Genomic DNA, 25,596 nt, shown 5'->3' with positions numbered 1-25,596 from the left:
TCCTAACCCCGCTTCTGGGAGGTTATCTAACCCGTGGGATTCCGATCGACGTAAAACGCTCGGTAATAAATGAAATAAATATACAAGGTCAATGATTATGGTATATAGAATCTCCAAATTACGTCTACCTCGTGATTGTAAAGATTATGTATTTGTATGAGAGTAATACAACAGGTTGTTACAGTGTTCTGATGCTACATATTTACGAGGGAGGTATTCTTCCGGGTAGTCACGTGATACGAGACTGCTCCTTAATGAAAAGGGGTCTAAGTCATCAAAATATTCAATCATATAATGGCATACTTTACTTATCCATACATAGGTATAGTAGTATCTTTCTATTTTCTCGCTATGGACTTAGATCACAGTAAACCGTATTCTTTTCTATTATTCTAGGAGGAACAGGTGAAATTCTCCCTTATGTCAAATTTCATCTCCAGCCTCCTTTAGGTATTTCTATGTCGAAACTATCGCTTGTTAGTACGTCGTCAGTGTGTGATAGGATAATCCCGTTCTAGCGGCCCAATCTCCGAGAATATGTGTTCCGGGTCTTATATAGGAAAGTAATAAAGGTGTCCGCCATACTATTGGATTGACTGTTGATACCGGCGATTTGGGCGAGAAGGTTTACAGCGACCAAGATATCTAAGGGTATCTCGGGTTGTTTACTGACGAGAATCTTGACTGGCAAAAGACAAATTTAGACCTAGAGGCAATCCAATGGAGGCTATTAGATTATATAATATATATTATACTTAGATATGTCTACTCAGATATTTTGTTAGCTAAGGATGATTATAGCGAAGTAAATTGTATGGCTGGTGAAGCTCTTGAAAAGGGGAGGATATTCTCATATCCCCTAATTGACAGAGGACCTCAAATTCCTTAAAATTCATGAACTATACCTAATGGTTTCTATTAGTAGACCTTCTTAGAGGGGGTTCGGAAAGGATTATGATTGGTTATTCTTAGCAATGTAATTGTGAAGTCTTCTGCCCTAGAACAATGCTAGGTGATGGATGAGAGAGACATCATACGTATACCCTAGTGTAGATCTATATGGACCCTTTATGCATGCATATCGCGGCTAACGCGTCTATAGCCCTTGGCTAGGAAAAGGATTTAACCGCGTCTAAAAAATAGGCTAAGCTTCTCTCACTAACCCGATGTGACATCGTCCCATTCTTTAAACCGAAACCGCAAAGCAGCAAGTTGTCATATTTCAATCTCGTGTTCTAATCGGAACTTCCTGATGTCTCACGACACGTCCATATGTCCTACCATAGAATTCAATGGGTTATCTGGGGGCATCTCTGCAATGGGCTCGCATAGGGACAATCGCACTACTCGTATTCATATTCTCGGCCCACGTTTTCGCCTACGAGGAATTGACCGATGATGCGCTCCGCAATATACCCAGTGGTGCCGACGACTTCGATATTAAGACCGGCTCCTTGCTGTCGCCGATATTAATACCCCGGGTACCTGGAACCCCGGGATCCATTGCAACACAACACCATTTTGTCGATTTCTTCTCGCAGCAGTTACCGGGATGGAGGATCGAGTGGCATAATTCGACATCTAAAACTCCGGCGACAGGCGATACAGATATACCATTTACAAACCTCATCATTACGCGCGATCCACCATGGGCCCAAGTTGGTGATGTCGGCCGGCTGACGCTAGTCGCGCATTATGATAGTCTGTATCACCCGGAGGGATTCATCGGTGCCACGGATAGCGCTGCTCCTTGCGCGGTGCTGATGCATGTAGCCCGTAGCATCGACAAGGCTCTAACGAAGAAGTGGGAGGCCATGGAAGCTTCTGGGGACGCTGGCTTAGGAATGGATGATGAGAAGGGTGTTCAAATTTTGCTACTGGACGGAGAAGAAGCTTGGGTTACTTGGACTGATACGGATTCACTCTACGGCTCAAGGGCACTAGCCGAGAGTTGGGAATCCGAAGTACACCCAGCTCTGTCAACGTTCCGGACTCCTCTTGACTCGATCAGTCTTTTTCTACTCTTGGATCTTCTTGGAGCAGCCGAACCACATGTTCCCTCGTACTTTCTACCCACGCACTGGGCGTATCAGAACATGGCTAAGATAGAGGAAAGGATGCGGAAGCTGGATCTTCTGAATTCGAAGTCGAAGAAAACATTCCTCCCAGATTCCGAGAAACATGTATCGCAATTCTCTCAAGCGTATGTTTTGGATGATCATGTGCCTTTCCTGATCCGGGGGGTCAATGTGCTTCATGTTATCCCCTCACCTTTCCCAGATACCTGGCATACTATGGAAGACGATGGTGATCATTTGGATATACCAACTCTCGGAGATTGGGCTAAGATTGTTACAGCATTTGCTGCAGAGTGGATGGAATTGGATGAATTTATGAGTAAATCGCTCTCATCGAGAGAAGAAGGGGCAGTCAGAGACAGGACGGAGTTATGAAGCAAGCGTTGTCGACAATACCCAATTGATTCACTCTGCAGCATCAAGGAATTGAACTTTTAATACGAGCAACTTAGATAACACATTGGATAAAGTTTTAGTTTTCCAATATGGCTTCATATTGCATTGTATAGTAATACATTCCCTGAAAAATACAATGAGGAATCGTATTCCATTGAATAAACCTTCGTGAAAAAGGTTAAGCAACCGGAGTTGCATCCATGTACCTGTAATTACGGGACCCGATGCTAAAAAGTGGGTACCATGTACCTAAAGCTTATCGATAGTTTAGAACCACGTCAGCCACAACGACAGCAAGCAGCAACGACCAGTAAAAAGAGTGGAACCAGGAACTGGCATCTGTTCAATTGATCTAAGCTTCGCGCAGTTCGCAATTGCATCTCGGATCTCGAAAGTTGAAACCCAATTCCAAGTTGCCATTGCACCAAAACAAAGCAACGACAGCCCGACTATGCGATTCTTACAATCATTCGTTACGCCCTTGCTCCTGGCTGCTGGCGCGGCTCAGGCAGCTTCGTCGTGGGGGTTTGACGATGCCAAGCTCACAGTGAGCGGAAAGAAACCTGGTGGCAGCAAAGAGAAGGATGTTCGAGAGTATGTTTAGCAGGTGAAGATTAATAGATGTTCTAGGTGCTAACAAATACATGCTAGATTCGACGGCAAATCTCCTTTCCTCTCGAAACCCGTGAACTTCGACACGTCCGACACATTCAAGCTTAAGCTTAAGACGCAAGAGAATGGCAAGGGCAAGCGTGCGCACCAGGCATTCATCGTCTTCCGCGAACCTACCTCCGGCCTCGAGGCCCCGTTTCCCCTGACCGTGAAAGATAGCGGAAAGGCGACTGTTGAGATTGTACGTTAATAACTCCTTCCTCTTGTCTATCGCACATGCAATTACGCACTATATACCTAAATATATTCTCTAACACCTCCCACAGAAGCAGAGCGATCTCCCAACCCAACTCGCCACCTCAAACACGCCTCTCAAAGCCTCCCTCGTGATCGCCTCATTCGGCTCGTCCCCAGGCTTCCAGAAGGACATCTTCGACGTGCAGCTAACCCGGGACCCGATCGCCGCGCCCGTCTCGTACGAGAAGCCTCTCCGCTACGGCAAGCAGCACGAGATCCACCACATCTTCAAAGCCGACGCCAAGAGTCCCCCGAAGATAATATCAATCGTCTTCCTCCTCGCCATCCTAGCCACGGTCCCAGGTCTCTTCGTTGCCGTAAGTAACACCTACCTCTATTCCTCCCTACCCTAACTCTCTTATCCCCCTATATAAAATACCCTCACTAACAAAACCTACAAACAGTGGACCGTCTACGGCGCCAACATCTCGCACCTCCCCAAAGCCCTCAGCAAAGCCCCCGTCGCGCACGGCGTCTTCTTCGGCTCCCTCGTCGCCATGGAGGCCGTCTTTTACCTATACTACGCCACGTGGAACCTCTTCCAGCTCCTCCCCGTCGTCGGCGTCATCAGCACCGTCACCTTCCTCAGCGGCACCAAGGCTCTCGGCGAGGTCCAGAGCCGTCGGCTAGCCGGCGAGCGATAGGCTGTGATGGGGTCGTATTTCTCTATTTCTCAACGGATGTAGGGGAGACAGGCTGTTACGGGCTAGGCGGAGAGACTTCTTGTTAAGTCTACCTGTGTACTTTAGTCTAGGGCGCATGATGTGGCATGACATAACATGGCTGTGCTTGCGGCGCCAGCACTGGACTTGGGACCGGCTCGGCTCGGCTCGGTTTGCCTAGGTGGAAAGGGGGAGGATGGGAAAAGGTGTAGATAAAACGAGAAGATAACGAAACGAAAGAAAAGAAATGTATAACAGGCTACTTGAAACGGCGTATTGTGTTTTGACCGTTCTGCTTGTGTACATGTCATCACCAAATTTCACCCGTGGTATAAAAGTGGAACATTAGGGTCAACTGAATTCCAGCATCATCCTCCCTCGCAACAAGAGAAAGAATCACATAACACCACAACCAAAATCCCACCGATACTAAAAAGTTTCTTCATGTCATTTCTCTTTATTCCGCATACCCCATCACGACAATGGAGCACGCGCCTCATTAATGATACACATACATGTCTATCTATGCCTGAGCAGGTCCCTGATCCATCAACCATAACGCGATGAGAAGAGATCCATACCACTACCACCACCACCATCATCTCCCCCTTCTTCCTGCATATTTTCTCCCCTTTCTTTCATCTAATTAGACAGTCAATGCCACCACCCATCATCCTGACCGTGATAATCGTAGCTCCCCGGCTTCCCTAGCCAATACGTACAGCGAAGTATCTATTCCTAGCCAGGTCCGTCCGACCATTTTTTTCTTCTCTTCGGGCTCTATTAAAACAACGTAAAAAAGGGCTCCCAAAAAAAACCTCCCGACTGGTTTAGCCATGTGTGTATCCATGAATACAGAAGGGCCGCGTTTTTTTGTGAGGGGGGGTCCCTGTAAGTAAAAGGGGGATCGTGTATTTCCAGAATCGTACAACGAAGCATATCTCCGCACGCACACGCACACGCACACACATCTAGCCTACTGAGACTTCTTCCCATTCGCGCCATCTCCATTAAGCAGGCCTAGCTTGCGTTTATTCTCGAGCTGTTTGTCGAGGGGGATGGTGAGGCAGTTTATGCCGAGGAAGTTGCAGATGCTGGTTGTGACGAGGTAGGCCCAGCGGGAGTAGACGACGAAGGCGAAGACGAAGTACGCCCAGAGGTAGTAGTGCTCGAGGTCGGCGGTGATGGCGGGGAGGCCGAAGCGCGGCAGGTTGCCGATGACGGCGCCGCCGACGAGGGGCACGAGCATCACGGTCCAGTACGGGAAGGGCTGGCGTGTTAGGTGTGCGAGGATCATCTTTGTTGTCATGCGCCCGAAGACGAGGGACATGGTTAGGCAGAAGAGCACGAGGTGGTTCTCGCGCATCAGGGTCGAGTGCGGGGAGTACAGCCATGCGCCGATCGAGAAGGTGTAGACGCCCATGGGGATCCATTCGAGGAAGACGGGGAGCACGGGGAGCTTGTTCCGTCGGCGCGCCTTGACGACGTTGAGGACGCAGAATGGCATGTGGCCGAAGACTAGAGATCCGACGATTATGAGGATCCAGATGTCCCGGATCGAGTGGTCGCCTACGAGCTCATCGTAGCCGAAGAGGTAGTTCTTTCCTACGATATCCACAATGCGCTCTGTCCAGATACCGGGTCCGTAGATGCCGGAAATCGCCATCAAACTGCACGCGATCAGGAGGCCTTCGGTGGGGCCGTTGACGTAACCTAGGTATAGCGTGTGCGTATGGTATGTTTCCCAAGTTGAAAAGAACATAGGTAGGCAAGGACATAGAGCGGTGAAGACACCGGACTTCGAAGTTCCCAACGCCATCGCGGCCGTCTCCAACAAGCTACCGAGTGTGCAGTTCAGGGAGTCGATGCCGTGGTCGAATAACTCGCCCAGGCCGCTCGAGGTACCTGTCCGTCTCGCCTGCTTTCCATCGATGTTGTCCATGGTCTGGTACATAAAAAGGCCGAAAGCAAAGCTAAGGTACAGCCATGACGGGCCCTAAAGATCACCAAGTCGTCAGTCTAAGTGCGACTGACAAGTTCACATTATTGAAGCTTATGACATACCGGTCCGACTAAATCTGGCATAACTATGACCAGTAAAGCGATATTTACTAGAATAAAGCAGAACCCTATCAGGGTCACCATGTTGGGAGCTAGCCATAACGGCAGAAGCTCGACGAAGGCATTCCACTAAGCCGAGTAAGTCTTAGCACTATATTTCTATGGTATTAGGATGGCTGCGGGAGCTTGGGACGTACGTATGGACGAAGGATATAATTCGATACCGGCGACTTGTCGACAGCGGAGTATTTGTAGGATTTTAGGTGGATGAGGGCGTCGTCCGAGATGCACTCGGCAACGGCAGTTTCTATATGGATACAAGGCTGGTTAGAGCTGGACGAACCACATTGGAGGGATCGGGCACGGGGTACTAAGATCCTTCTACCCTTCTACATACTACTATTGTTCGGGGCCATCGTGAAAGGTTAGCTCTCTCCGCTCCGTAGAAAAAAAAGTAGCGTATCGTTCGCGATCAGGTCAGATGCAGAGGATGCAGAGAAGTGGGAGCTAGCAAGGACTCGGTAAAAATCGGCGGGATAGTAAGGTAGTGTCGATGCAGGTTGGCTACCGTGGAACTTTTATTTGACTGCGCCGGTTTCCTGGATCTTTAGATCTTAGGATCTCAGATAGACGAAGCTTGTCAACTTGCGACTTGGAGAAAATATCATTCCCACGGTAAACTAACTGCTAGTTGACGTGATCGACTCCATGAGATAGCTCTATTAGGCAGACGAGATCCTTCAGACAAGTGTGTACTAGGCTGCTAGGTAGGTTGATGGTGAATGGTAGCGAGTGGTACAACTGTGTCATGAAGGTTGTATAGGGAAAGTCGGCAAGTCGGTGTAGTGGTTACTGTAAATGGTAGAGGTCACAGGTGGGAGGAAATCTCTATAGTGGGGCCATGATTTTCGTCCTGGGTTCTCTCTGCGGTCCCACATGCAAAATACGTAAATAGGGTGCAGAATCCGAGAACGCGGATTTTTAAAATGACCTATCAAATTACACCATTTCGCGACGATGCCCCTTTTTTTTTCAGTCTCTTTTGGCAGGTTCCGTCTAGACCTTGTAATAGTTTAAAGACTTGACCAAACACAAGGAATAAAATCCCATCAATCAAGATAGGTTTATAAATTTATAAAGCTCTGTTCAATAGGTGAGCTTAGCTTACTAGCTGACATGTGAAATTAAATACTTCATTACAAAATCCCTACTCAATAACCGATATTTAAGTCAGAACTATTTCATGTTGTGGAACGATTCTAGCATCTAGCTCAGAACTTTAAAGTTCCTACTACAGCGCATGCACGCTGTACTTACCATATTAATCGAATCTACCGAATGATTAGTACACGTAAGGGATCGTAACTTAAACATCACTTTTATTCTCACGTGCGAAAGGCGAAAAAGACAAGAATAGATACGAGTTAGGTCTTCGTAATAGACCAAATCTTCATACGATTCAATTATTAATTCTGAGCCTCATTGCTCAAGCGTCCTTCGTGTGGACATCGTTTTGTAAGGTGAGTTTGCTGTACGGCAAATATGTACCCGAATTCTCCATCTACGTTCCCCGTTAACCAAATTCGAGGCTTTCCCAAATTCAAATCCCAAGCTCCTATGCTCCGTATGATATTAGATCAGTATATGGTATTGCATCTAGGCAATCATACTGATATGTAAATGAGTCGTCGTCGTCACCCCCTTCCACATTTGATAAAGCTCGTGATAGTGCTGCACTGCAAGAACAGCGTGCGTGGTGAATATGCCCGTCACCCCGGCCACGGCGTCTTCGTCGGGAATCGAGAATCGTCTAGCATCGTCCCCGTGATCAATACCCGAAGCAGCATCACTTAAAGGTCGAAGGAATTATTTCATCCTTTCTACCTTATAGCAGGAATACACCCAGACTGACACTGGCTGCAAGTATAACGAAGCCGAACATGCCATCGCTCGCACCAACGCGGAATGCGGCGTTGTTATTGTTGGAGTCGCTGCTGCTACCAGCCAAGCCGGTGAATACAGCATTGGAGTCGGTAGCAGTCGCACCCGTCGCTGTCGCCGAAGAGCTTGCGGTCGACGTCGTGTTAGGTCTCGTCGGGTGCAGAGCACCACAAGGGTGGTCCTCTCGGCAAGAGCTGGAACATGTGTTGTCCTGTCCACAGTTCTTCACGCACTGGTTTCCCCATTCTTGGCAGACAAAGTAGGGGAGCGTGAGCGAGTATTCTGATACGTTGGGTTGCAGCTGGTCTCCGCAGATGCAGCCGTAAGTCAGAGTTTTCTAGCGGGCGGAGAGTTAGCTCATAAAGATCGTCAAGCCTGCTGTTCGATGCAGAAAACTTACCGGGTCACAGTCGTTGACTAAGGTAGTTCCGGGGGTTGTCTGCTGGCAGATCAACGGGCACGTGCTCTTCTCAGATTGGCACCAATTGTCTGGATATCGTGTTAGGTATCACTGGGTTGAGATACGTTTGACAAGCTGTGGTAGGACCTACTTCTGTTGGTCAATGACACACTGTTGGGGTCAATGACATAGTCAGCTCGGGCGGACGAGACGAGGACGACGGCCGCAGCCAAGATATTCCTTATCGAAAGCATCGTGATGTTGGAATTAGGTATGTATGGTTATGGATAATTAAGTCGAGGTTGTTAGGTACAGTTGATCACACCCCTTGATATTATTAGAACGGCCGTGAAGTATTAAAGATGATATACAATATAAAGAATTAGGTAGGTTCGGGTATAAATATTAGAAGTAAAGAAGTGAAGAATTCACAGGCCGACCGAGTTTAAAACGAGAGAAAACAGTCACTAGGATACGAAGGGGGAACGACAGGAATGTTGAGAGAAGAGGAAGATCTGGAAGAGCTCGAAGATGGACGGACCGGGGGTAGAGCTACATATTGTATATTTGATATTGTACTGTATGGGGTACATAACCGGTAATGAAAAATAAAGGAGATATACCCTGTCCGGTGATGGTCTCAGCGCTATCTTAAGACCTCCAGGCTCTCAGCTCGGCTTATTAGTGGCTACCTTCTATCTGTTGGACAGGGATTACCGAACTCTATCGACCTACCTATTTGTACCGAATGTACATATTAGCGAGAGTTGCACTTTCTTACATATGTCATCGGCGTCATTGGCTTCGTTTTCGCATACTAGGTAAATATAGGTATACGCATACGAGGCATTCCCGTTAAAACCTAAAGGCTTAAAAACCTTGGCTTAAACGAGGTACTGTAGCTACTGCTAAACTGGACGAAGACTCTAGAACTCGCCTTCCCAGCTCCAAGCCGATCTCTCTTAATGTCACCCAAAATACGCCCCCAAACTTCCCTGTAAAAAGTCCGGACAGGGTCTCACCAGCACGCTAATGTAAAGCCCCGGTTTAGTCTCAGAGCCTCAGGAAGCACAGGAATCGTTGGCGTGCTACCTGCCAAATGCCAAATGCAAAGTGCAAAATGCAAAATGGATGCATAAAAAAATATATCCCGTATGTTTGCGATGTTTCACTCAAAATAATAAACCGAGTGCGGATTCAGTCTAGATCAGCTTGCGGCAAAGTTACTGTCGATCATCTGCATTCATCGTCCGATATCCATCGACTTGGTTCATCAATCACCCAATGTCGATTCGACATCGTTCACAATACGGGCGTCTCACTCAGAAGACATCCATCCATTTATGATCCATATTCCACTGGAAGTCAGCTATTATCAGCCAGAACCCAAAGGTGTTGTTATGTAGGGTCTTCTAGCGCATTCTTGGGATGGATCCCCCACGGGTATCTACGCTCGAAAGAGGCCTGTGGAGATTCTCATTGGGCGAGAGTAGCATCAGATTCCATTTGGGGAAAGCGACTTTTCTTACCTGCTGCCATGGCCCTCGTCTTGCCGCGCCTCCGGCGTTGGCTAGCGTTCTTAGCCTGCTATCAGGAGGCATCAATCCTCGTATTGCAGGCCAGGATGGTTGGACTGCAGAATCCCGAAGCGTCGCTGCGTGATATCGCATGGGACCTACCAAGTATTTTCACCTTCGCTTAAACGTTATGTGTGTGGAGTTGACGGCCATGTTCTCATTATCTCATATTCTAACGCTGCACGCACTTAACGAAGTCAAGTAATTCTCCGTTCGATGTTGTGTTAGTATTGTTATGTATGACGATGCCAACTGCCTGGAAACTGCCTAGGTGCAATACCTACAGGTAGGGATAGCTGTAGCTAACCGTCGCTAACCCCGTCGCGATCAGGTTCCCTAGGAGGTATGACGGATTTCAACACCTACCGACGTAACCTCCGTAGCGAAAGGAATGCCACTATTTCGACCCCGCAACGAGCAAACGCTCTTAGATACTAGTATGAGACACGGGAGCCTGGTTTTTAGAAGTCTTAATCAAGGTCTTTCGTTGTATTTCCAATCAAACCGCCGAAGTCCCCCGCATTATTAGCTGATATTAAACAACGATGTTTGATAAGTCCCAGCCTCTGTTATTATTATTTTGTTTTCTCCAACGTCAATTCCGTGGTTCTATCTGCAATGGCATCTGCTACATAGTACAGCCTACAGCGTATATCCCAAGTTGGGCAGGTCTCTAGCGGGTTTCCGCTGCTGGATTCGATCGGTATGATGGATGTAGACAGTGCGCATTCCTCTGCGTCGGAATAGCAACCTGCATCCACAAATGCCCATATGTAAGTTTCCAGCCCCTCTTCGGTGCCCAGTGGTTTGACCATTCTATCTGGGCAATCTTCTCAGACGTCACCGTCACCGTCATTTCAAGTTTCTCGGAACTTTGGTTTCCGCATCTAGATAATATGTATCACGGAATATAGATGATGAGAGAATACGTGAAAGATCAAACAATATGAAGCAAATGCCACACATCGGCGCACGTACATGAAGTCGAACACATAGATACCTAGATATCTCCAAGTATCCTCGCACAGTACGACGGAATAACGCCGATGCTGCGGCGGATCTTACAACATCACCCGCAACCGTACCTCCCGGTGCATACTGCAGGATCTCCGTAGGTCCGTCTGTTTTCAGACCTGAGAGAGAACATATCCTGACCGCTTCTTACCTCGTGCTCTCACGATAGCCTTTGGAGAAATGTCAGCCTATACGAAGTAGGTACCTGAGCAGCTAATGCAGCAGTCTCAATTCGACGGATCGACATAAGACACGCCATGCAAAGGTTCTTATTTCATAAAGCTCACGGCATATCATTTATCGTACTTCGTATTTTCACTTTATTCGGAGGGTTGGTTGCATTGGTTTCGTCCACGGTGTTTCGAAAGACCCCTAATGCAACTTTACAACCCAAGGAAAGAAGTATTCTAACAATCACGTATGATGTCCAAACATTTCAAAGGATCAAGTTGTCTAAACAGTTTATTTATTATTGGATATATTCGCACGTTTATCCTAGGTAAGTTTCAGAAAGGGTGTTATGTCAGCACGACTGCATGATTATTAAGATAAATCAACCAACCACCTGGCGCTGTGGCGCTATCTACGCAACAGAAAGAAATCATAAGATCAAAATGATTACTTAATTTACTTACATAATCACTTCTTTCTGCCTCCCATATCAGGAATATTTCCCAGTGTTTGAGTGAGATTATTTACTATTTTGTTGTCAATGTTGCCCCTGCAGTCGTAAAACTTGTTGCTATGGCAGAATGATAATTCGGCCCAGCGACACTGTCTTGGGACGGACAATAGGGGCAAGACAATAAAAGACACCTCGTTCCTTGGACGGGAACGAGGTCGTGTTAGCAGGACTACCGTTGTCTGCTGCAGGAACTTTTCCAGTACTCAAAACAGCGAAGCTAATCGTATTATTAGCTACCTAGCGGTGTGATATACAACGATGGATAGCTTGCTATTTTCAGCTTTCGGATCGATTAGCCAACAGCCATATCTGAGAAGCATCGCCCAGTGAACCGGTGATTCAGGTTTTACTGTCTGCCCAAAGCTTGCCGTTCTATCACCCTTCATTCGCCCAGTTGACGCGCAGCCTTATCCCAACGGAGTTGACGGTTAGGCACACCCTTCTTGATGCGTCCTTGTCACTCGCCATTCCGAAACAATTCAACTTCATCAGCTGTTGAAATACGTGGATAGGGATAACTTGTCTCGCCCATCCAGGCCATATCCGATGGGGAAGGATTGGGGCACCATCATGCTTTATGATATATCCTTCTGAAGCCAGCTAGATATATTGTCCCAAAATAGGAACTGCGCGTCGAATAATAAGGCGAAGGCTCTCCTTGGTAATCCTGACCGGATCAGACAGATTCGCCGACGACGAGAAAATCGTTATCTTGTGTCGCAGGTCTTCTCGGGAGATGTGCAAAAGTCAGTTGCATACTTCGTGTATACGCACCTCTGGTACTTTTGGATCTCCTCCACGACCTGCTCTCATCCTCAGTGCTTATTATTATCTTCCATCGATACCACACCTAAAGTTAGATTTGGCGGATTAGTCGGCAATTTTTCGAATTACCGACGAAGCCATTAACCGTAAAAAGTTGAACACCATCAGGCTATCCCTAAAAATATCTAGGCGGCTGTCATAAACTACCTAGGTAGTTTGTCAAATCCAGTCGATGAGCGCGAGAATCGCCACATGGTATCTTAACTGAGTTGAGCCAATGTTACCTCTTCAGTAGCTACCGATATGATTAACAAGCGCAAGCTTAAGAGTATAAGCCCGAAGGCGCGAGAGAAGGCGATAAGAAGAGTCATGGTTGGTAATCGCATTATAGAAAATGTGTTTCTTCTTTTTCCCCTATACCATTAGGAAGTGATTACTCCTTTTTCAACATGGAGAACGGAGCCTTTGTATAAGGTAAGCTTGAAACCGATATAGCCTGTAAAGCCCGGTGGGCTATCGGCTATCATTTTTCAGCCTCGTGCCCAAACTTCATCTTGGAATCATCAAATTTCTCCACCAATCGTGAAGCTTCCGTTCATCTAATGAGATAAAATTAGTCTGGATATAGGATATAGACCCAGAATCTGATGAATTTTAGGACTGGTAGGTTTTGGTTATTTTTGCAGGATAATGTTCTAATACACCCTACATAGTCTAGAAGGTTAGTATATTTTCATTCCTGGAAGCCCATTGGTTTCACCGATATTGCATCTCATTAAATCGGCTCCGATAGATTTTGTAATTAAGATATGAGTGGCGATGTCTGTTACCGGTAGTCGTCACGTCTATACAAATAGGAACGTTTCCCGGTTAGGACGGATATCACGACTAGGGACTCAACCGTTCCCGTCGGACAATTAATCATATCTTGATAATAAGAACTTCCATGATGAAGTCCCTTTCAGTCGTACTGTGGACCCTTGCGGGTTTCGTCGCGGCTCAGGAAGTGTCCCCCACGCCAACAACATGCACGGTCGACACCAACGCAACCTACCCGAAATCACCCAAGCTCCCTGACCCATTCCTCTTAGCGGACGGGAAACGCCTCGCTACCAAAGATGAATGGGCCTGTAAGCGAGCCGAAATCCGAGATCAGATCCAGCGTTACGAGCTTGGCCCAAAGCCGCCGAAACCCACTGTCTCGGCCACGGCCTCTAGCGGAAAAATCACGATCGTCAGTTCCGAGGGCGGAAAATCCATGTCATTTGCCGTATCGATTAAACTTCCTAGCGGGACCGGCCCCTTCCCGGCCGTAATCGCGTACGAAGGAACATCGATCCCGGTCCCCGCCGGCGTCGCAACTATAACATACCCGAACCACGAAGTCGCGGCCGACGACCCGCGGGGCAAGGGGAAGTTCTACGACTTGTACGGCTCTACGCACACAGCCGGCGGGTTGATAGCCTGGGCATGGGGCGTAAGCCGGGTCATCGACGCTTTGGAACAGCTCGGACCCGAGTCCACAAAAATCGACGTCAAGCGCCTCGCCGTAACTGGCTGTTCCCGTAACGGCAAAGGAGCCCTGATCGCTAGCGCTTTCGACGACCGGATCGCGCTCGCAATTCCGCAAGAAGGCGGGAGCGGCGGACCTGGGTGCTGGCGCATAGTAGCGGATATCAAGAAGAACGGGACGAAGACGGAAGACGCCACACAGATCGTCAACGGGGATTCGTGGTTCGCGACTGCGTTTTCGACGTATGCCCCTGACACTACGGTGTTGCCATATGACCATCATATGCTGATGGCCCTTGTGGCACCGAGGGGGTTGTTGGTCATTGAGAACTCGGGGATTGATTACCTCGGCCCCATTAGCACGTATGGCTGTTCGGTGGGCGCACACATGGTGTACGAGAGCCTGGGGGTGAAAGATAACTTCGGGGTGTCGCAGGCTTCGCATGGGAATTCGCACTGTTCAATGCCCAGCTCACAGAATCCGGAGGTCGCGGCTTTCTTCAACAAGTTCCTCCTCGGCCAGGCTGATGTGGCTACTGAAGTGATTAAGACGGATGGAAAGTTCACTTGGTTTGCCGGTCAGTGGATTGACTGGGCTGTTCAGACGCTGTCGTAGGTAAATAGGAAGTGGATATGTAACATCGTTGCTTGACCCGAGAAAAGAATGTGGGTGTCACATCTTGTCCGACTCACCCCCCTGTCTAGTGTCGATTATATCCATGGATGACTGTTGCGTGAAGCCATGAAATGTCCCCGCGAAGCACTTGTATTCGATGACAGCTGTGCTGCCCTACCTTCTCAGTATGTCCTAGTTTGGTGTCTAGTGGTTGTAATCCCACTATAAACCCTATTATCTGCAGGAACCCGATAGCTTTAGATCCGTTACTCAGGTACAGTCCTAGGGGAATGAGACAGGTCAACCAACTAGGCACAAAGAAAAGACTATTCGAGATGGTTCGTCCGTAAGAAGTAAAAGATTCGGGTTTGAAAATCTAGCGACAGGTCAAAAGCAAAGAGCAGGAATGCTTACATAAGGGTTTACCTAATGATTTGTTAGGTACCTGCTACCTAACAATCGTCATTGCCGAGCCCCGAAAGTTTACGTGGGCTGTTCTGACTCCCTTAAACCTTCCCCACGTCGAACGACCCCCTACCCACGTTGTGCGCTGAACTAAACAAGTACAAGGGTCGGGTACGCTATGGAATTGAATTTTGTACACTCAACTCTAGCGCAGGTCTAAACTTTCAAAGAACTTCACCTTCAAACTTGCTGGTCTCTATCCCCTCCAATCGCTTACTATACCTATTCAATCTCGTATGCGATTTTCTGCTTTTCTCGCCCTGTGATTTACGACAATTTTTGGAGAGAGTTATTTCGCATCTACACATTAATTTAAGAGCGTGCTCTGGCCAACCGCATTCGCTGGTCCCGACAACACTCCACGATTCGTCATCATCCTCGAGAAGACAACTGCGCCGCGCGCGCATACATGGATAAATGGCGTCGGTAGTAGAAACCCGGGTCCCAATCGCCATTGGAAATAACGCAATGGACGGCGTAGTAGACGGAGGCATTCACAAGAACTTGTCGCAGGCTACATTGCGTCTAAATCCACCGCCATCTCCACCCGCAACCGAGACAGACACCGAGACAGATTCAGAAGCCCCGAACACGCCGCAGCTACAATTAGATCCCAGGACAAGCATTGCGTCACCATCATCAAGTCGTGTGATAGAGATGAGTACACCGGACTCTAACGCAAACAATACCTCGCCTATAATCTCGCCTGTAACGTCACCCATAACCTCGCCGCCGTACTGGATGAACAACCACTCGAACCATACGAGAGCGATATCGAGCACGTCCGTCGATTCGATCCCCACAGGCGGCATTACGCTACGAGACAACGAAAATAGTGAACTTGACGATCGGGGGAGTGCGTGTTGGGCCAAGAGCGTTGAGATCACGGACTACGTGACGGTCAATGGCAGTACTACCAACATAGGAGCATTCGTGGTTTGGAACATAAGAGTGGGGACATTGAGCGTGAGTCCTCTGGATGCCTCTTAAAGAGCGGTGGGAGCATGGGCTGACTCGAGCTTCTACAGGGGAGTTACATAAACATACGGAAACGATACTCGGAATTCGACGACTTTCGATGGCGGCTGATACGCACGTTTCCCAACTTTGAGGCCGCCGTGCCCGAATTGCCGCCCAAGAGCATCGTTTCGAAATTTAGGCCTAGATTCTTGGAGAAGCGCCGAGCTGGTCTGCAGTACTTCATGAAGTAGGTCATCATCACCTTTTGCTAGCAGAAAACTCGTTAACCGTCACCAGCTGTGTATTATTGAACCCGGAGTTCTCTGGATCCCCCGTCTTGAAGGAATTTCTCTTTTCATGACACCACTTACAGCAAGCTCAAATTTGAATGACCGGCACGAGATAGTGCACGATTTTGACGCACGTTACGAAGTAATGCTAATATTGTATGAACACAATCGCTTGTAGCCCAAGTACCCGAGATGACACTCGGATGTGGAGATGGAATTTGGACATACCATGTCTTGGGCATTTTTTCTTCACCATTTCATTCGTGGTACATATAAAACCCTCAATGTATTATCTCCGAAATTCAGTAGTCCTCATATGTAAATCCACCTAAACAGAGGACCATTTCATGTAAAATTTTCTGTATCGAACGAGAACATATGCTTCCTCTAGACCAAAAACCAAGTCTATCTATGTCGTAACCTAACTATGTGATGTGACCAAGAACTAGTAATCAAATGATCGAAGAGAAATTTACCCAGAAAAAAACAACGTGACTGGCAAAAGACACGACGACCCCCAAAGTAATAACCGGTTCCGCAAGAACTCTCGGTCACAAACGCCTCGTCTATGCACCGCGGCTACCCCTTTAACCCCCTGATGAATCCTAAGAGTGTATAATACACATTACGAACCCTCGGCCCCGGAGGTATGTTGGTTTTTGCATCTAATGCCGTCATTTATTTTCGCCCCCCTTCTATCCTATCCTAAGCCCCGACCACCACCCCGGCAGCATCTTCAGACCCATCCCCCACCTTCCCTGCCCTCATAACAGTCAAACCAGACCAAGTCCCAGCTCATTTCTGGCTATTAATCATGCTAAGATAGCAATTCCACCCAATACTAACGACATTCACAACGAGGACGCGGTGCTCGAGGGGGACGAGGGTGAAATTGGCCATCTGCACGAAGGGCCAGATGAGGTAGTTCGTCTGCAGCGCCGGGGCGTAGCTCTTGGCCAGCTTCTCCTTGGGCGAGCCGCCCTCCATGACGGCCATGCTCGACAGGAAGATCCCGATGAACGTCGGCGCGAAGATCAGCTGGTCCGCCGCCACCCGCGCTACCATCTCCACTTTCTTGTTCTGCAGCTGGATCGACCGTTGTAGGATCCCGTACCAGGTCGTCGCTGCGGGGCCGAAGACCGCTGGGGGGGGGTTAGTTTGGGTTTCTCGCATGGGGGGATTTTGGGGGGGGGGCTTGTGTGGTTGGGTTCTACGGGAGATGTTGTACATGAGGTGTAGTATGTATGTATGTATGAAAGTTGTGGGGAAACGGACTAGTAAATAGAAAAGGGGGGCGTTTTGGGGTAAAAGGGGAATGGGTGTTGTTGAGGGAAGAGACCCACACAAGCTCAATGTGGGGTAAAAGGAGGTGAGCTGTATGTAAGGTGTAGTAAGAAACGGTGAGCTCGAGTGAAAATTGTTTGAGCTCTGATATGAGCTCAAAAAAGCGCGAAAAGCACGAATAGAATATAGCTCGAACGTACCACCACCGTAGAGGAACATGCGGCCTGTGCGGGCAATCTCGTGCTTCTCCAAACCCTTCTTCTCGACGGCTTGTTGGGCGGCGATGTCGCCAACTGCGAATAGCACAGCAGTGGTGACGCTCTGCGTCAATAATGGCCGCGAGGCCAGCTTTCGTTGGTACCTGCGACGGCGAGTTAGTATCTCATCTATACATCCCCAATATCCCAGATCATGATCGAAAGGCAATTAATATATGCCGAGGTGACATTCATCCTACGTACCAGCGAAGCATGGTTGCGTTTCGAATGCCTTTACTGAAGGGCCGATAGTGAATTGGAGTTGGAAGTGGTGGTTTGATGCAAGTTTTTAATTGCGGGCTAGACGATTTCAAGCTGCGGCTAATTATCTTTTATCCTTCTAAGCGGTGTGAAACGTAGTGCTCATCCCGTTAGCTGCTTAGTTTCGCCAATAGAAACCATTTAACACTATAAGCTACATTAATCCATACAACGGGGATATACCTTCTTTAACCTGTGTATATGCATAATGCACCCCCTATTGAGTCTATTTATGGGAGGAACCATATGTTTAGTTTCTTTTTGTACCTTTATAAGTTGGTAAGCATAAGTTCACAGTTTCTTCATTTTTGTTAACGTATATTTAAATTCAGATCAAGTTCACCTCAAAGAGGTTACATCGAGAATCGAATCTACGATGCCATCTCCATCTATAACTTGGTGTGATTGTATGCGGCTCTACTTTAGTATTAGGTTTAGTTTAGGCGCGCTCCTAAGTAAGTTAAACCCATTTTAGGTAGCTATAGTCTCTCAATTGCCTTATTAGCTAATTTAATACCATTGTTATCTTTTATATCTTACATACCATAATCGGGCTATTGATGTTCACTAGAATCGAGTATATAATAGGGGTCGATGCAAATAGGCTATGAAATCCTTAGACTTAGGTATTATAGATGACCTTTTACTCCATTCTTCATTCTTGAAGTTAGATATTAGATGACTAATTTTAATCAACTTCTATCAATTGCCTAGGAATAGTGTCATACTAATCTTGGTGATAATTCTATCAATTGTTGCCGTAGCTCTTACCCCTTTTACGTCTAGGACAGCCAGAATCTAAGTGCACGGGTGCGAATGTAGTGGTAACAATTCTGTAAATTGTTCTGTCATACTCCTTTCCTCTATATCTAAGGAAACAGTTGCCTCGCTAACATTCGTGCTTAGTTACCTATAATGATACTCCTACTACCTATATTTAGGGGTTTGGAATCGGGAATCGTAGCTAATCCGCGGGATTTGAGCAGCCTCCAAGCTTCCCTGAGAGAAACTCTCTTTCAGCCCAGACCCATGGGTCCATGCCTTAAGGGGGTCAACGTCATTAGTTTCTGATGGCACTTAAAATCGGGCTCAGAAGCCATACACCCTAGCGTTGATCGTCTACCATCAAAGCGGCTGCGGGCTAATTATCTCGGGATCATCAAGGCTTTGGTTTTCAATTGCTCTTTACTTTGGCATGTTTATCACTCATTTTTGGGAAACTTTATTCAAAGACGCCGTCGCTCTCATTTCATTTTGGATATTGCCCGCCCTTGCACTAACGAACTCTAGCCACTCAATTCTTTTCATTCTCCTGTGCGTGTATTTATGGGGGTTTGGAGTGGAATATGGAGACGGCGTTACTTCCTCGCTGCCGCGACATAGTGTGGTGTAAAACCGCAATTCATTTCCCTACTTCTGGCAAGCGTGCGCCACGCAGAGGCTTGAGGGCTTAGGCAACCTAAGAAGCAAGCAAATGGATCGTCGGGCTCAGATAATGGAATCATAATATGGCCCTAGAAGTATCTAGGCAGGCAGCTTGATTTAAAATGCCTACATAGATACTTCGTACCTGAGGAGGCTCTTTGAATGGCCATAACCGCGACGGCTTAAGTATGAATAAATTCATGATGCCCGAATCGCTATATCGTGTCATCAACGACTTCCTGCAAAGAAAAGATATGTGAAAAGGGCCTCAATTATATAGGCAAGGTGCTCTGGATTAAAAGTAATAAGTACCTACTTAGTACTATTTTTATTAAATCAAGTTATGTGCGAATGTAACTAACCGACAAGTAAAATCTTACTCAACCCATTAGGCTTCATCAATATACTGTGCTCTGTTTCATAACCAGTACACACGATATAAGTTACCGGAGTTCGTTGACAGTAGTTCTTAGCCACGCAGACTGTGGTGGAGGGTATGAATAAGATAGAAAATGCCTCATTTTAATTCTCTTCATGCCAAACTACGGCATGCCATCTCGTCCGTGTCTAGGATTCTGAGTTCTGTGATCGTTCCACAATCCCTAGTACAATTTTGAAAATAAGGTGAGATCCGACCGTGGGCATCTTCTAACACAAAGATACACTATAGCAGTTGTCAATGCTTAACCGGCCAGGTGGGGTTGGGTAGCTAGCACTTATAGATTGTTCCGGATCCCATGAAGCTGTCAGCTGCTCAGTGGAAAGTGGTTAGATTATCGAAGTTTCGTATCCCTAGCCAAACTCTATCGAGTGTCGCTCCATTTCTGGCTCACTTAATAGGGGAGTTCCGGTGCCGTAGAAGAGGTAAAAACTCTATCTTGAGCAGATATAGAGTTGAGACCAGACATAGTTGTAAACTCATACGCATGGCTACGCGCTATACAGCTTTTAGACGGGTCTATTTAAACCAGGGAAACGGCAGTTTGGTCTGCTCCTCTCCATTCCTCTCCTGACAACCGTTGAGTCGCCTAATATTTATGCATGAGTTTAATTGACTCTACGAGTCTACCGTAACTCTAAGTTTCAATTAATTGGCATGTTCTTTATAGCTAGGAACATGTCAGAAGCTCAAACCTCGTTCAAAATGGGGAAAGACATGTGGATTCCAGCAGATTTCGGTCGTCCAGCTACTAGAAGAAGGGAACCCGGTATCAAATCCAGGTTCCTGCGCGACGAATCTGAGAAGAAGATCCCAACTCCTTGTTCGAATTGCTTAGGATTCCCCTTCAAAGTCGAAGGCTCTATGGGTTGGGCTGGCAACCAACCGTGCGTTTACGGACCCGAAGAGGGATGCACCCGCCATAATCCAGAGAGGATGGCAATCGCCTGGAACAAGCGGGTTCCCTCGAACAAGAAGAAGCCCGGAATTATCGAAAGATTCCGTGGGCCGCCTAAGGTTCCCGAATACGATGAAGTACAGCGAAGCACCCGTATATGGTCTTCACTCCACCTGGATCATGCCACCGCAGATCCGCTTGATCCTATTCACGCTTCCATCCGCTACGCTCTGGCATATTATCATCTCGACTGGGTTCGAACTGCAGGGTCGCCCGACTTGCAGAAGGCAAGAGCGAATTCCCTGGCGTGCAACGGAACCGTGCTCGGAGATGGAAAACGGCGTCCCGACTTCGAGTTTTGGACCAACCCGTACTGGTATAACGAGTCTTTTCTTGTCCAGCAAGTCATCCGATTCACTATTCAACCAAAGAAGCGAAATCCTTTACTCGGAAAGGAAACCGTCTACCTGGAGTACCCCCGAGACGAGTGGACGTTCCAGCCTTGCCCGCACATCCAACACTGCTTCGGAAGATACCAGTTTGTTGAAACACGAGGGCTCGTGAAGGCAAACGTGACGTACAGAACTAAGAAACAGAACGGCGTGATTGAGTTGGAGAGCAAGTCGAGAACCCAGTGGGAGAGCACGAATGGCCCTCTCTGCCACGCAACCAACTGCCAACGCTGCTGCACGGATAACTGGATGCATATAAGTCTGATCGAAGATAAGATCGTGGTCCACATGTATGTGTGGAAAGATCTCGGAAACGCACTCAATGCATACGATAAGAAGTGGATAGCGGCGTTGAGACCAGATGGCCCAAGGTGGAGGCGTTCTAAGGACGAGGCCAACAGCAATGGGATTCGGACTATCGTCCTAGCGGCGGTAAATGCGTCAAAGGGTGTCCGGGACTCTTCAGCGTAGTAAATGATTTCCAGAATGCACCGGTTGTTTATTATCACGTGTTGTTTCTCTTGGCTGTACGGGGGGCCGGCGATGGGAGAGCCGGAAGAGTTTCAATGTTGATCTGGTCATAACCGCCTATGTAACGTAACCATAGTAAGCTGGGGAAGAACCTTGAAGTTTCAAGCTTTTGGATAGCCTTTGTAGTTAGGGTTAATATAAAGAATTTCGATTGTCAATGCTAAATGCAATTGCTTGAGAAGCAATGACGGCGTCTGGTGAAGTTCTCGAGAGTCATACCTACCTCTAAGTAGCAATTCGGAGATACTTCCTAGTAACTTACTAGGCACCTACAATATCATAGCGCCGGCAGATGACGAACTCGAGCTCGGATTATTCTTGCGATAGCTCGAAAAGCACGAATTACCTAGGTGCATCCCTAGCTAGCTGTTGCTATGTATGAACGGATAAAGCCTCGATATTATCGAAAGCCGAGATTGATTTCGGACACAGGGAGACCCATGTATTAGCGTATTCGTGGGGGTTCCACCGGAGGCGGGACGAACATAGAAATCAGGGTCCGTAGCATTATAATAAGCATCGGATCGAAAACAGATATCATGTGTATCTATATGAAGCAGCCGGCTTAGATGGGGTCGATCCCATTTGGATAGAGGGATCGGCAAACATGGCGGCTCTCGATTTCGAGTCTGATATGTGTTTCCTCGATTGATGTGAGAAACAGCTTAGTGGATATCAAAATGAAAATTGAGATAGAAGAGCCCGAAAACCGAATCTAAGAAGATCGTCTCTCTATGCGAGATTGAACGTTGAAATGTTTCTGCGAAGTTTAAACTTTACCCGTCTACCAGCAACATTGAACGGTTAAACTAAAGAACGAGACGAGGCAATGAAGCACGGATAAGCTTTAGTAGCCTCAGATGGAAGGAGATACCGACCTTAGATGTGCATAAGACGGTAGACCCGAATACATACCTGCCCGCTACTTACGTGTACAGGATTGCCAGTACGACGTCTAGTAGAATAGTGGGTATGTCCGAAGTACTTTTCAATAAGAGCCTGACAATTAGCCAATTAAAAGCCTGGATGCACATCCCTGCGACAGATGCAGTATTCAACATCTGATTCGTTCTTTCCTTTTTCTTCTTCTATCTTTAATGTTGCCTTCCAAGACTTTAGGTTAACACCATTAAAATACTCAGGCACCCCTGACCGGAGAGAACCAATCCCAATTAGGATTGATGGAACCAATTGGGACCCGAATATCGCAATGGTACCGGGGCAGTTTTAGGGAGCAGTTTCCTTTCCTTCCAGCCCTCTTTTGCACTAGTCCTTGCCCCAGCCCGCCCCCAGGGATATCCATTGTACCTATCACCTCCTGCATTGATCGATCCAATTCCCATTCAATCCACCTGCACCGCCCTGGAATTATCCAACTCCCGTTCTCGGTCCGTTGTCGATTTTCTTTTCCCAACCTTGGAAGCTGACTGACACTCTGCCACTCTACCACTGTCGCTTCATTCATTATCTAAGATTTCTTAAATCGAGACCGAACTAACCGCACTCTCGCTCAACCTCTGCCGCGTCGTATAATCCTCGCCGGAGTTCGGGTTCCCTCGTTCATCCCATTCGCTCCTCATCTTTTCGGAGCCCCTCCACAGGACTACACCCACAACCGAATAGTTTCTTTTCTATTTCCTTCGGTACCTATTAAGGAATAAAAAAAACAACCAAAATTCACTCTGTGAATACGTTGGAAAAGTTAGGTTACCATTCATTAGGAAGCCTAGGTAGGCATCTACCATCATCACCATTCGTTTCGTGTCCTGTGAATCTTACCAGGGCTAGTCAGTTTTGTTGTTGGCACCACTGCCGTCAGGGCGTCCCACTTACAAATCACTTATTGCATACAATCACCCTCTATTTGGAGAATTGGGCTCCGGGATTGTTTACGGGCAACACACTTTAAAAAGCAATAACCGCTCACTTCGGTTCCCTTCGATTTCTACCCTACGAACGTCTGGCATCTATCGTCTAATCCGCTACTACCGCCAAAATGAAGGGTCGTCCGGTTGATCAGATCGTCTTCGAGTGCATGTTCCCTAAACCCCGACCGAGCGATCCGCAAAACTTTCACACTCTCCTTCACCGAAACCTAATCCCAGAAGTTCGTCAAGAAGTCCATTCCTTCTATGGCCACCTCGACACCCAAGAAGCCAAGTATCCTGGCCTAGATTACACCCATCGCATCCACCGCATACGGCTTAGCCGCTGGCCATGGCATCGACGTCTCTTCCGAACATTCGATGCTCTCCGTCTAACCAACAACGAAATCTCGAACCTGACTAAATGGGAGGGCACCAAATGGGCGAAGGAGCGTTTCGAGCGGGATTCCGATGTTATAATCTATGATACTGCTTTCGACGAAATTGCAGAGTGGGTCGAACCTGAGGATAGACCGCAGACGGCTCGTGCGACGCAAACTGGCACCTTGGAGGACGACTCAGCAACACCAGATGAAGAAATGGAGGGCGAGGAAGAAGATAGTGATGGTGAGCTGACGAGCGTTGGTGTTTCCCTCAACGAGCGCCTCCGCGAACGAGCTGCGCTTCACGAGGCTGGCGACACCTCTCTACCTCTGGACGAAGAGTGGGAATTGTGGTTGAAGAACGCAATCGAGTCCGGCGAACTTCCTTTCCTCACAGAGCAGATCGTACGGGAATCAAATAACGTCGCCCTCATTCCACAAGCGCTCTTCCCACCACGGATGCTCAGCGCAGCACGAGCTGGCAGCTGGGGCGACATCCCGGACTTTCTCCATGGCGTACTCCGATATGCTCTGGAGAACGAAGCGCCGAGCAGAGGACAAGAGTCGAATGGTCGTTCTTCTGGGCGCATTGCCCAGGAAAGTGGGTCAAGAAGGAGTTCCCGACGCGATTACTCGGATCTACGGCTCCCAAGTAGCGAGGCTAATACCGTTGCTACTCCACGAGTTCGCCTACAGCGAACAGCACAGCCTGGTACCCAGGCCTACATTTCTCTTCCGTAGGATATTGGCAATTTGAAGTTAGGCATCAGACTCAGACGAGAGGGTGAGGAGGACAGGCGCAAAACTTTTCGATACCCATACCCCAACCGAGTTCTTTCAACTTCCGACCCGCTCTTAGTGCATGGCCGCCCAGGAGTCTTCAGCATTTTCGCGCATGGTTTTGTTTTTCTCTCCAGCCTGGATGGCTACTACTTGTTCCCGAAGACGTCTTAATAATGAGCATTCCGAGGGGTGGATGTAGTTCAGAGAATATTGATGGCATTTGGAGAGCTTGTGGTTTCAGATGACTGCATGGGTGTTTACGAGCAGACTGGATGCTCTGGGTTTACCTAAACGATATGGTAACGGCGACGGCAAACCGAATGGACAAGTTCTTCGTCTTTGTGTGGACCGATATTTCGAGGTTTACTTCAACACACTTCGTTGTCTAGTTCATATACAGTACTCGCGGTCAACAAGACGAATGATTCTCAACGTCGGGATTCATTGTTGAAGTGGCTTACATACCTAATTATGTAGGCTGACAACATAAATCAACTGGATTTCCACCATTTCTGCTTACCTATTAATCTACGACATCCACCAACCGAGTAATACCAACCGTCCAGCTTTCTGAAAAGGACATAGTGGGGAGTCCGAGGGGAGGCATCGATTCTTTTTTTACACGGGGAGTTGTGGATCGCATTCATCGGAGGCCTGTTACCTGATTTTTTTTCTTTTTTTTTTCTG

General features: G+C 47.6%; 9 protein-coding genes across 9 annotated transcripts; 6 read left to right on the top strand and 3 right to left on the bottom strand.

Annotated features, from left to right (window-relative positions):
- The first annotated feature begins 1,199 nt into the window (after positions 1–1,199).
- GGS22DRAFT_170417 (glutaminyl-peptide cyclotransferase) lies at positions 1,200–2,637 on the top strand. Its single transcript, XM_047962436.1, has one exon. The coding sequence runs from the start codon at positions 1,293–1,295 to the stop codon at positions 2,451–2,453; it is 1,161 nt and encodes a 386-aa protein (XP_047816025.1). The 5' UTR covers positions 1,200–1,292; the 3' UTR covers positions 2,454–2,637.
- Positions 2,638–2,825: 188 nt separating this feature from the next.
- On the top strand, positions 2,826–4,344 carry GGS22DRAFT_48879 (uncharacterized protein). The gene is made up of 4 exons (XM_047967225.1): positions 2,826–3,068; positions 3,126–3,327; positions 3,413–3,636; positions 4,241–4,344. Exons 1-4 carry the CDS (start codon positions 2,926–2,928, stop codon positions 4,272–4,274), a joined length of 603 nt encoding a protein of 200 aa, XP_047816024.1. The 5' UTR covers positions 2,826–2,925; the 3' UTR covers positions 4,275–4,344.
- A 490-nt stretch (positions 4,345–4,834) lies between these two features.
- On the bottom strand, positions 4,835–6,717 carry GGS22DRAFT_48875 (CDP-alcohol phosphatidyltransferase). The gene is made up of 4 exons (XM_047967224.1): positions 6,504–6,717; positions 6,304–6,413; positions 6,110–6,235; positions 4,835–6,041 (listed from the first exon to the last, which is right to left on the bottom strand). The coding sequence occupies exons 1-4, from the start codon at positions 6,520–6,522 to the stop codon at positions 5,022–5,024; spliced, it is 1,275 nt and encodes a 424-aa protein (XP_047816023.1). The 5' UTR covers positions 6,523–6,717; the 3' UTR covers positions 4,835–5,021.
- A 720-nt stretch (positions 6,718–7,437) lies between these two features.
- Positions 7,438–9,039, bottom strand: GGS22DRAFT_170414 (uncharacterized protein). Its single transcript, XM_047962435.1, has 3 exons — positions 8,599–9,039; positions 8,448–8,536; positions 7,438–8,384 (listed from the first exon to the last, which is right to left on the bottom strand). Exons 1-3 carry the CDS (start codon positions 8,699–8,701, stop codon positions 7,992–7,994), a joined length of 585 nt encoding a protein of 194 aa, XP_047816022.1. The 5' UTR covers positions 8,702–9,039; the 3' UTR covers positions 7,438–7,991.
- Positions 9,040–13,437: 4,398 nt separating this feature from the next.
- On the top strand, positions 13,438–14,616 carry GGS22DRAFT_191357 (carbohydrate esterase family 15 protein; the record flags this gene model as incomplete). Its single annotated transcript, XM_047965109.1, has 1 exon — positions 13,438–14,616. The coding sequence occupies one exon, from the start codon at positions 13,438–13,440 to the stop codon at positions 14,614–14,616; it is 1,179 nt and encodes a 392-aa protein (XP_047816021.1).
- A 613-nt stretch (positions 14,617–15,229) lies between these two features.
- On the top strand, positions 15,230–16,764 carry GGS22DRAFT_48848 (Phox-like protein). The gene is made up of 3 exons (XM_047967223.1): positions 15,230–16,047; positions 16,110–16,288; positions 16,339–16,764. The coding sequence occupies exons 1-3, from the start codon at positions 15,499–15,501 to the stop codon at positions 16,400–16,402; spliced, it is 792 nt and encodes a 263-aa protein (XP_047816020.1). The 5' UTR covers positions 15,230–15,498; the 3' UTR covers positions 16,403–16,764.
- Positions 16,765–16,894: 130 nt separating this feature from the next.
- On the bottom strand, positions 16,895–18,136 carry GGS22DRAFT_48844 (uncharacterized protein). The gene is made up of 3 exons (XM_047967222.1): positions 18,077–18,136; positions 17,675–17,976; positions 16,895–17,473 (listed from the first exon to the last, which is right to left on the bottom strand). The coding sequence occupies exons 1-3, from the start codon at positions 18,085–18,087 to the stop codon at positions 17,127–17,129; spliced, it is 660 nt and encodes a 219-aa protein (XP_047816019.1). The 5' UTR covers positions 18,088–18,136; the 3' UTR covers positions 16,895–17,126.
- A 2,566-nt stretch (positions 18,137–20,702) lies between these two features.
- GGS22DRAFT_191354 (uncharacterized protein) lies at positions 20,703–21,818 on the top strand (the record flags this gene model as incomplete). Its single annotated transcript, XM_047965108.1, has 1 exon — positions 20,703–21,818. The coding sequence occupies one exon, from the start codon at positions 20,703–20,705 to the stop codon at positions 21,816–21,818; it is 1,116 nt and encodes a 371-aa protein (XP_047816018.1).
- Positions 21,819–23,563: 1,745 nt separating this feature from the next.
- On the top strand, positions 23,564–25,009 carry GGS22DRAFT_48824 (uncharacterized protein). The gene is made up of 2 exons (XM_047967221.1): positions 23,564–23,579; positions 23,671–25,009. Exon 2 carries the CDS (start codon positions 23,875–23,877, stop codon positions 24,865–24,867), a length of 993 nt encoding a protein of 330 aa, XP_047816017.1. The 5' UTR covers positions 23,564–23,579; positions 23,671–23,874; the 3' UTR covers positions 24,868–25,009.
- The last annotated feature ends 587 nt before the right edge of the window (positions 25,010–25,596 follow it).

Source organism: Annulohypoxylon maeteangense (genome assembly GCF_022496945.1).
Source record: "Annulohypoxylon maeteangense strain CBS 123835 unplaced genomic scaffold GGS22scaffold_16, whole genome shotgun sequence".
NCBI lineage: Eukaryota > Fungi > Ascomycota > Sordariomycetes > Xylariales > Hypoxylaceae > Annulohypoxylon > Annulohypoxylon maeteangense.
This window is presented reverse-complemented; position numbering and strand designations above follow the sequence as displayed.

Bases quoted from the DNA above. Each gene is read 5' to 3' on its own strand.
- GGS22DRAFT_48824 (XM_047967221.1), top strand. From the start codon at position 23,875: ATGAAGGGTCGTCCGGTTGATCAGATCGTCTTCGAGTGCATGTTCCCT.
- GGS22DRAFT_170417 (XM_047962436.1), top strand. From the start codon at position 1,293: ATGGGTTATCTGGGGGCATCTCTGCAATGGGCTCGCATAGGGACAATC.
- GGS22DRAFT_48879 (XM_047967225.1), top strand. From the start codon at position 2,926: ATGCGATTCTTACAATCATTCGTTACGCCCTTGCTCCTGGCTGCTGGC. The intron at 3,069-3,125 runs GTATGTTTAGCA...AATACATGCTAG, and splicing joins AAAGAGAAGGATGTTCGAGA to ATTCGACGGCAAATCTCCTT. The intron at 3,328-3,412 runs GTACGTTAATAA...CACCTCCCACAG, and splicing joins GAAAGGCGACTGTTGAGATT to AAGCAGAGCGATCTCCCAAC.
- GGS22DRAFT_48875 (XM_047967224.1), bottom strand. The intron at 6,236-6,303 runs GTACGTCCCAAG...TACTCGGCTTAG, and splicing joins ATTATATCCTTCGTCCATAC to TGGAATGCCTTCGTCGAGCT. The intron at 6,042-6,109 runs GTATGTCATAAG...GGTGATCTTTAG, and splicing joins TGCCAGATTTAGTCGGACCG to GGCCCGTCATGGCTGTACCT.
- GGS22DRAFT_48848 (XM_047967223.1), top strand. From the start codon at position 15,499: ATGGCGTCGGTAGTAGAAACCCGGGTCCCAATCGCCATTGGAAATAAC. The intron at 16,048-16,109 runs GTGAGTCCTCTG...GAGCTTCTACAG, and splicing joins TAAGAGTGGGGACATTGAGC to GGGAGTTACATAAACATACG. The intron at 16,289-16,338 runs GTAGGTCATCAT...AACCGTCACCAG, and splicing joins GGTCTGCAGTACTTCATGAA to CTGTGTATTATTGAACCCGG.
- GGS22DRAFT_170414 (XM_047962435.1), bottom strand. From the start codon at position 8,701: ATGCTTTCGATAAGGAATATCTTGGCTGCGGCCGTCGTCCTCGTCTCG. The intron at 8,537-8,598 runs GTAGGTCCTACC...CACGATATCCAG, and splicing joins TGTGTCATTGACCAACAGAA to ACAATTGGTGCCAATCTGAG. The intron at 8,385-8,447 runs GTAAGTTTTCTG...TCCGCCCGCTAG, and splicing joins TAGTCAACGACTGTGACCCG to AAAACTCTGACTTACGGCTG.
- GGS22DRAFT_48844 (XM_047967222.1), bottom strand. The intron at 17,474-17,674 runs GTGGGTCTCTTC...ACCCCCCCCCAG, and splicing joins TTACCCCACATTGAGCTTGT to CGGTCTTCGGCCCCGCAGCG.